This window comes from Myotis lucifugus, unplaced genomic scaffold (assembly GCF_000147115.1).
Source record: "Myotis lucifugus unplaced genomic scaffold, Myoluc2.0 scaffold_507, whole genome shotgun sequence".
Taxonomy (NCBI): Eukaryota; Metazoa; Chordata; class Mammalia; order Chiroptera; family Vespertilionidae; genus Myotis; species Myotis lucifugus.
In genome coordinates this window covers 319,347-328,573 of record NW_005871555.1, presented here as the reverse complement: position 1 = coordinate 328,573, position 9,227 = coordinate 319,347, and the positions used below count along the sequence as shown (strand labels likewise).

Below are 9,227 nucleotides of genomic sequence, written 5' to 3'. Positions count from 1 at the left end.
AGCCAGGGCACGTCCCCGGGCATCCCCAGCCGGGAGCGTCGGGCTTCTCGGCCGGGGCGGTTCTGTCTCCCTCGCCCTCCCTCTCTAAAATCGGCTTAAAAAGGTCCAGTTTCGGAAGCATCTGCAAAGGAGGGTTTCTGTGTGATGCCAAGGGAACGGCCGTCTGCATCTGCCACAGTAGTTCATGCTGAAGTTCTCAAACTTACCCTTTCGTTCCCTGAACCTGAGAAACATCATTACTTTAAAGTTACAGCTGATTCCTCCCTTACCCAGAGGCCCCTGGGCCTGTCTCTGTGGCTGTTTTCTTTCGATGTTGGATGTGTTTCCGCTTGTTGGGCCCGTTTCTTTTGTTTGTTTTGTTTCATTTTGGGCATCATATAGGAAAACATCTAGAAGTAATTTAATGCTCTGGTTTATGGCATTTTCCTCCAGGAATAACTTCTAGCTGCCTCGAGTAGCCAGCCGGGTTGGAAATAGGAGATTCTGGAGCACTGTGATCCACGTCAGGGTGCACAGATTCCAGCCTGGGTTTGAGTCTGTGAGAGCTGGTCGGGTTCTTGTTCCCTCTTTAAAAATGTTTTTACTCACTCATTTTTAGGGAGAGAGAGAGGCAGGGAAAGAGAGAGAGAAACCAGTCTGCTGCTCCACTTAGTGATGCATTCATTGGTTGACTGGGGATCGAACCCACAACCTTGGGGTGAGGGGGTGCCGCTATCCGGCGGGGGTTCTTGTTCACTCTTAATTCTCAGTGTGTAGGTATTCCTGGCACCAACCCCGAGCCTGGGGGTGAGGCACCTGCACCTCCTTTCTGAGGGCGGCCCCTGAGCTCCGTGCGCTCTTGGTTCCTTGAGTTGATTGTAAACTCTGTTGAGCTGCTCAGCCTGTCAGCTGCTTTTATGGAATCAGAAGATGCCTCCAGGGAGCAACGGAAAACCGCTAACCCTCTGAATTTCCTTCTTTCCCATCCTGGCCCTTAATATTTCACCGTTTTTGTTTTGTTTTGTTTTTTTTTTGCCCTGGCTGGTGTGGCTCAGTGGATAGAGCATCGGCCTGCGGACTGAAGGGTCCTGGGTTCAATTCCAGCCAAGGGCACATGCCCAGTTTCGGGCTTGGTCCCGGGGGGGTGGGGGCGTGCAGGAGGCAGCCAATCAATGTTTCTCTCTCATCATTGATGTTTCTAGCTCTCTCTCCCTCTCCCTTCCTCTCTGAAATCAATAAAATATATATATTTTTTTAAACAAAGAAAGCTATGCCAGAGCGTGTCTTACCATCTAAAACCCAAAAACGCTTTCTTATAAAAATTTTTTTCACCATTTTATTAGCTTTCTGATGCCTTTAACAACATGCTCTTACATTTCACCCATTTTTTCTTAGTTATTCTTAGTGAGAGCATTGGTTAGCATGTGTCTACCTGGTCTGCCATGATCAGAATTAAAGTTCCTTAGGTGATGACTTCCTCAGGCACTAAGCGGATGCTGTGGAATTAAAAGTAGGATCTGGTCCCAGATCCCGGATTCTGGGGTCAGGAACGTGCTTACACCGGAGGAGGTCCGGGCTCCTCGGGGCTCTGGCTCCAGTGGGGACAGTGCGGACGGAGCGCCCGAGGCCCTTTCTGTAGGCTTACTCATGACTTTCCATTCCCTGGGCCTTGGACGGCTGGCCTGCTCTCAGGTGTAAGAGTCTGAGGACCACGGAGACGGCCATGTGGTCCAGCCAAGCCCTTTACTTATTTGGTCAGTGTCTGGCGGGAATGCTGGGGTGAAGGTGTGGCTGAGTGAGTGTGCTTATAACACATGTGGACATCCAAACCCCTCCCCCCATCGCTCTGTCTCAATGGCCTCATTTTAACAGATCTGTTTGTATCAATATCCCATCTCCTAATCTCCTCCAAATTCTCTTTGACCTTCCCCAGCCCACCCAGACAGGCTGGTTTTCCCGCCCCATTGGCGATGCCGTGCAACTCTCCTGCCCCAAATGACCACAGGGTCAGCCCCTTCTCTTCCCTGCCACGCTGGCTGCTCTGCGAGGGCAGGGGCACCGTCCTGTGCAACAGCTCCCACCCCAAACCAGGCAGGAGGCCTGGGAGGGAGGGACCGGGCAGGAGGTGCTGGGAGGGACCAGGCAATGTATTTTTCTTCTTGCCTTTCAATTGTGTTTCTACGGAGCAATACTGTGGAGAGCTTCTAGTGACTGAAAACCTGGGAAACATGAATAAAGAATGACCAGTTTGTTGCGCCAAGTTCTCCAGGGTGGGTAGGAGCCCAGCTCTATGGGAGGGCAGAGGAGGGCGCTGGGAATTCAGTGTGGAGTGTTCCTCTTACTTGGTCTGACTCTTCAGAACGTGTAGTGGTCACCGCTGGCCACCAATGGTCACCTCAGTGCTGCAGGGGGACATCACATCAGATAGGATTTTATTTAGAGCAGGGATCCTCAAACTGCGGCCCGCAGGCCACATGCGGCCCGCCGAAATCATTTATCCGACCCGCCGGGTGTTTTTGCTGCCTCTGCCTGTCCTGCTTAGCAGCCGACTCGTCCCGGGCCCGCAGTGCGCATGTGTGGAATGTCTGAGGGACAGTGAACTGGCCCCCGGTTTAAAAAGTTTGAGGACCTCTGAAGAGCGTTGTAGTTAAGAATTCACCCTCCAGCCCTGGCTGGTTTGGCTCAGTGGATAGAGTGTTGGCCTGCAGAACAGGGGCACATGCCTGCGTTGCAGGCTCCACACCCAGTAAGGGGCGGGCAGAAGGCAGACGACCAATGATTCTTGCTCATCATGGATGTTTCTATCTCTCTCTCCCTTCCTCTCTGAAATCAATAAAAATATATTACAAGTCACCTTCTAATGCAGTGGTTCTCAACCTTCCTAATGCCGCGACCCTTTAATACAGTTCCTCATGTTGTGGTGGCCCCCAATTTCATTGTTACAAATTGAACATAATTAAAGCATAGTGATTAATCACAAAAACAATATGTAATGATATATGTGTTTTCTGATAGTCTTAGGCGACCCCTGTGAAAGGGTCGTTCGACCCCCAAAGGGGTCGCAACTCACAGGTTGAGAACCACTGTTTAAAGCGAAATTGACTGGGTTGCAAGCTCATTTTTCTCACTGAATAATTAGGGGTCGTGACTTTTAGGTTCTTTCTAAATCTGTTTCCTCGCTAGTAAGATGGGGATGAGGACCTTGTAGGGCCACTGTGAAGTGCCATGGTTAGCACATGTAGAGCGTTTACCACCTGCCTGCACCATGGTGAGAACTCGAAATGTTCACTCTCATGAGGGGCTGTTGGCGCCTTCCGAGCTCGGGGAGGAGGGGCGCCAATGAGGATGTGTGCTCTCAGGTTCAGACTCGGGCCCCTCGTAGCTCAAGGGAAGTCGCGTCCAGCTGTCCCCATGCTGAGCCTGGCGCCCTTCCTGCTCGCAGCTGCTTCCTCTTGCCCAGCACCCCTGTCTCCGGATGGACCTGTGGTGAGACCTTCGGGCACGGCTTTCTGCTTAGGGCCCGGCCACACCCCGACAGCGGTGAGGTCTTTTGACTGGAAGGTACAGCTGTGCTCAAACCCAAGCCCTCGTGTGCTGTTCACTTGGAAGAATGATTCTAGGCTGCATCATTCGCATCGGAATGCCAGTGACTACAATAGGCTCAATTTTAGCATCAAGGAGTTAAGGCTCCTCCTCAAGGCCGCTCAGCCCGACGACAGCGGCACCTACTCCTTGGAGGTCACCCTTGAGAACAGCACCGTCAGGACCCACCGCTTCCACGTGTCCGTGTTGGGTGAGTGCCCCTCCCGGCGCGCAGGCTGGTGCTTGAAGCGCCTTCCTGATCAGAACCTCTGCTTCCAGACCCTGTGGGGAAGCCCGAGCTGCAGCTGCTGGAGCAGACGGCGGCCCTGGGCAGTGGGAAGTGCCGAGTGACCCTGAACTGCTCGGCCTCCGGAGGTGGTGATGTGACCTACACCTGGTACCGAGGGGGCGAGTGGATCCCGACGCCCAGGAGCCCCTTCCGACTGGAGGAGCAGATCGATGCCAACGGCTGGCACATATACACCTGCAACGTCAGCAACCCCGTCAGCTGGGCGCACCAGAGCCTCCAGCTCGGCCAGGGCTGTGGGAGCGCCCCCCAGAGTGAGTGCAGCGCTTGGGGCTGGGACAGGGCGGAGGGTGCTGGGCCATCGCCAGGCTCAGGAGGACACCCCTGGGCCTGGAGCCCTTCCCCAGGGTCCTGGCCTCTAGGCACACAGGTCCTGGGCAGCCAGGCCGGTCTGAGGCTGGGAGGAATTTTGTCCCCATCAAGAACCTCCTGGAAGACAGCATCTTCCTTCCATAGGAAATGCCTCGTTGTCTGGTGAGTGACAGCCCAGCCTGGCTGTGAGTTGTTTTCTTCTGAGGCTGTCGGGGACCTGCTTCCTCCTCTCAGGGGGTACCTCCCTAAGCCCTGTGGTCCCAGAGCAGCCTTGGGTCGTGGCAGCATCAGACGCGCACCTGGCGGAGGCACTGCTCATTGCTGTGCTTCTCCGAGAGTTACCCGGAGCCCACTTTGCACCACTTTTTCTTAGATAAAGAAGACCTACTGTGTGTCAGCATGGGCAGCAACCACCTGCAGCCCCTGTCTTTAAAGACCTTATAGCCAAATAGGGACAACAAAATAAGCTCTCACAGCAAAGGGAAACAAGCAACTGAAGCGCGGGGCCGGGGCTCTTGTTCCGGCATCTAGAAGGTTCAGCAATCTGGAGAAGGGCTGTGTGTAACTTAATCAAGAGTCCAGAGACGAAGCATAATTTTGAAAGGCATTTGGGGGTCAGAGGAGCCCAGCTAAAGAAACTAAGATCTCCTCGTCTCAGGACCCCATGTTTTTTATTAACACAAATTGTCCTGAGGCGAGGCAGAGATATACACTTCAAAGGGTCAGGGTTTCATATACAGAGTCCATTGTCAGATTGGAAGAATCGCCTACGGCTGTTCAGGTGTTTGGCCAGTAGGAGGCAATAACATGTAGATTAAGATGTCCTGAGCTGCCTGGCAGCAAGCAATCAATTTAATGCTTCCTTTCCAGGTTTGGGGAAATGCCCTCGCCACTCCAGGTGATTCAGCCCTGCTGTCATGCTGGAATTGGCTTCCGGCAGGCAGCGTGTGGCGTCAGCCAGGCCGGGTCACTCACAAGCTCTGTGACCTCAGGCAGGTCATCACCTCTCTGAGTCGCAGACAGTCTCCCGGGCACAATGGGAAGCTCCTACTAAACACCTGGCAGAGCTGCTGCTCAGGGAAGTGGGGTGATGTCTGCGAGGAGCCTCGCCAGCAGCATCTGGGGCACTTCCCTCCTTTCCCTGCGCTGCTCGCTCGTGGCACTTACCTCGTCTGCGGCTGCGGCTGCGTGTGTGACAGGCCCTGACGCAGAAGTCCACGCAGGAAGGGCAAAGGTCGCAGAAGGCGGGACGGAGGTGGCCTGGCCCAGAGCAGACATGTTTGTTGAGTTAAAACAAAGGAATGTTCCTGTGTAAAAGTTACTGAGCTTGGCATCTGTCAGATGCTGTTAACTTGCTGTGTGGATACACTGACTCCTTCCTGAAAGTGAGAAAACAGGCCCAGAGAGGCTAAGGAGCTTGCCAAGGGCACAGAGCGTAGCGTTCGCATCTGGCCCTATGTCCCCTGCTCTTAGTGTCACTGGGCGGCCTTCCAGTTGAGCAGGGAGACACCTGTGACCTGAATGCACAGGGTGTGAGAGCAGCCACCCCAGCGAGTGGGGGTGGAGCAGCCACTGCAGCAGGCGGGCAGGGAGGGAGAAGGTGAGTCCTCACGCCCATGTCTTGTCTCCCTCAGAGCTCGGCCTCCTGCCCCTCTTGACGATCATCGTGGTTCTCAAACTCACGCTGCTTGGCACCCTCACCGGCGTCTGTGTGTGGAGAAGGGGGAGGAAGCCGGCAGGTAAGTGGAGGGTCCTAGGACACGCTGCCTGGCCCGCCTCCCCGCACCGGGCTGCTCCCAGGTCTCGCTCCTGGGCCCCGATGTGCCCCGTCTGATCCCTAACGGCAGCTTCACTGGCTGGGGCTGGTTTGGGGAAACTGTCAGGCGGGTGCTGCCCTGAGCTCCCTGAGTCTCCTGGGACGAGCTCGAGCCATCCTCCCCTCTAGAACCTTCCTCAAGGTCTCGCCACCTGGGACGAGGGTGGGATGCGGGAGCAGGCGCCTGGCCCGGTTCGCCAGGAGGACTCTGCAGCTCTGCTCTTTGCTTCCCTCCACACAGAGCCCGGCCCAGAGGAATCGCTGACAGTTTATGAAGATGTCAACCGCCTGCCAGGCAGGAGCGGCCAGGTGTGGCCCCGAGGGCTGGGGTTCCCTCCTTCCCTCTGGAAGTGCCCTGGGAGGATGGCCCTGCTGAGCAGGGGCCAGAGAGCCCGCTGCCGCCTCAGAGTGGCCTCAGGCCCCATCTCTGCCCCCCTCAGCATCCTAGCTCTGGCCCTGGGTGGAGAGAAAACTGGGTGAGACGATGAAATGAGGCCGAAGGGCATTTGGGTGCAGAACGGAACCTGCTGAGCCAGGATGGGGACCCAGGCGGAGGCTGCCTCTGCTCCCTGGTGGCCCCCTGGTGCCCTCTTTCCTGAGGCTGGGCTCAGGCACAGGGCGGGTGCAACCTTGTCTGTTGCGTCGGACACAAATTCTCCTGCCCCTGTAAGTCCACGTTTCCTTTTGGGGGCCCTTGGTCATTGCCCGGCGGGGAGGATGCTGGCGGGTCAGTCTTGTCCTGGCTCAGACGCTTGGGAAGAAGAGGCTGTGCCTGGCCGAGGTGCTGGGAGAGGGCAGCCCCGAGCGGTGAGCCGGGCGGCGCTCGGAGGGGCTGCAGGACAGGCTGTGGGGACAGGCCGGGACGCAGTGCTCGCTGAACTATCCGGTGGGAAAGGAGGGACAGGAAGGACCCTCCTCCCACCACCGTTCCTGGGGCTTGGCTTGGGGCAGCGAAGCAGGAAGTCATGTGTGGGGCCTCCTGCAACCACCAGAACAGAGACAGCCTCCCTCAGGCGCTGTGGGGCCTTGTCTGTGCCTCTCCCTTCAGAGCCGAACCCTAGTGCAGTCACAGCAAATGCAAATGCCCACAGCCACGGAGGCCCTACTCAGTAAAGGTCACTTTAGATTAGGAAAATGGAGGAGAATATTGGGGAAGATGAGGATTTAGAAGTAAAAAATTGGATTCAGGGCCTTTCCTGTGCTTCTGAGCCAGGGGTTTGTCCTTCGTGGCCTCGTCCCCGCTGTCTCCAAGGTTCGGTAAAGGCCTCAACCTCCACCCCCACGGGGCCCCGCTGGGCCTTCCTGGGGACGCTTCCATCTATGAAGGGGTAAGATTCTGAATGGGCTTAGTGCCTGTAGCATGTCTGGGAAGTTGTGCACTTGTGAAAACGTCATCCACAGAGTCTCAGATCTGTAGGGATTTTAGGCAGATTCTAATCCAAATCCTCATTTAGAGGTGAAGAAACTGAGGCCCAAGCAGAGTGAGGGTCTAACACAAGGTCATATCATGGGTTGGGATTTGACTCTTACTGGGGAGATTGAGTTTCAAATTAGGGCCATCTGCAGGCTAGTTCCCCAGCTGTGAACCCTACAATGGACACCTCTTCCTTCCAAGTGTGTTTGTGGGGGTGGGGAGATCAGAGAAGGGAGGATTAGCAAGTCTGAATGATTTTCTAAAGTTAGCAAGTAATTGAGAGTCATTCTAGAATACAGGTGATCTTCGCTGCTTCTAGGGTGAAGACTGAACAGAGGTACCCTTGAGCATGGACCACTTAGGGAATGGAAAGCAGGGTCTCAACATTGATTAAGGGTGGGATGCTGCAGGTGGCCTGCCAGTGGCTTCATACGAATGAGCTCATTTAATCCCACGGAATGTGTGAAGTAGGTATCCTACTTCCCATTTGTACCCATAGAAAGTAAGGCACGGAGAGCACCCCACTCTTTCCCCTTTAGCCTCCTCCTGCACCCAAGCGTCCACCTGTGGCCCAATAATAATGTTGCCATTGGTCCCAAGGGCGGGGAGGCTGGGTGCCTGCTGTGCTTCCTGGCATTTTGACAGCAGCTCCACATTAAAGCCACCTGGACAGTCCAGAGTTGCAGAGGACACTGTGTGGCCCCAGGCAATCTAGGGGGAGTCAGGAGGAAGCATGGTGTGGTTAAAAACACTAGACCTGGCACCAAAAGAATTGGATTCAAGCCCCTCCTGTACTTCAGTCAGTCATTCTGAGCTTCATTTTCTTAATCTGTAAAATGGGGTTAACAATTCATACCCCACAGAGTTGTTATGGGGATCTCCTAGTAGGAGTGTCTGAACTTTGTTTCTTCTGCAGGTTGGAAAGATACAACCCAGAGCTCAACACGCTGCTTGACTCAACACCAGGAGCTGGAGAACTTTTCTGTATAATCCAGGGGCCACTGCTGGCCTCCCCTGTGTTAGGACCCAGTGTCTGTTTTGGGAATCAGTGCAACGGATGACACCATATGAGTCTACATAATAGTTCCTAGTCTGGGAGTTTGTTGATGGACTATATTTAGTTTTGAAAATGATTTTTAACAGCCATTAAAACGAAGCATCCATCTTATATAAAAACTGCTGTTTGAAATTTTAACCCTGCTATTTCTGGCTTTTGTATGCTTGTGTTATGCCCAGATTTCAGGATCCCCAAGAGTCCACCAGGGAGCCAGCCGAGTCCGATGCAAAAGCATAAGAGTCTTTATTCGAGCTAGCTCGGGATCCCCGTCTACCACACTCGCCGACGCAGCGGCAAGAGGCAGAGAGTGAGCGAGCTTTGTGGGGAGAGGGGTTTTATAGGGGGGGTGGAGTAAGGGGAGGAGAGAGGACCGTGGGCCCTGCTGATTGGCCAAGCACAAGTCTGGGTCTTGTTACACAGGATGTGGTTGTGTCTATGGCTTGCACTTCCCTTGATTGTCATTGGTTAGTTTAAAGAAATCCTAGGTGTGGCTAGCAGAGGCTTGGGCTTCCTTATACAAGGAGCACATGGCTGCTGCCCAAAAATGGAGGATTCGGGGCAAGATGGAGGGCGTAGCCCTCGCCCTTTCACTTGCTGGCTTAAATAATAAGCAAAATAAGACTACTCCCATTTCAGAGAGGCCATTAAACCTTCCCCAGACGAAGTTATCAGTGCTAGCGTCAGGCCAAGCCTTTGTTTGAGGTCTCAAAGTGCCAGCACATAGGACCCTTTAAGAACTTGCAAAGGGAACCGGAAAAAC

At 54.4% G+C, this 9,227-nt stretch overlaps 1 protein-coding gene across 3 annotated transcripts in view; it reads left to right on the top strand.

Annotated features, from left to right (window-relative positions):
- Positions 1–8,510, top strand: part of LOC102430795 (natural killer cell receptor 2B4-like) — a 13,518-nt gene extending 5,008 nt beyond the window's left edge. Inside the window, exons 2-6 of one of the 3 annotated variants that reach the window (XM_023745006.1) lie at positions 3,422–3,772; positions 3,841–4,122; positions 5,815–5,919; positions 6,238–6,305; positions 8,327–8,510. In XM_023745006.1, the coding sequence (XP_023600774.1) occupies positions 3,422–3,772; positions 3,841–4,122; positions 5,815–5,919; positions 6,238–6,305; positions 8,327–8,365 (845 nt within the window). In that variant the 3' untranslated portion in view covers positions 8,366–8,510. Of the gene's footprint in view, positions 1–1,133; positions 2,250–3,421; positions 3,773–3,840; positions 4,123–5,814; positions 5,920–6,237; positions 6,546–8,326 lie in introns of those variants that run through there. The other 2 variants (XM_023745005.1, XM_023745004.1) reach the window with 2 other exon arrangements.
- The last annotated feature ends 717 nt before the right edge of the window (positions 8,511–9,227 follow it).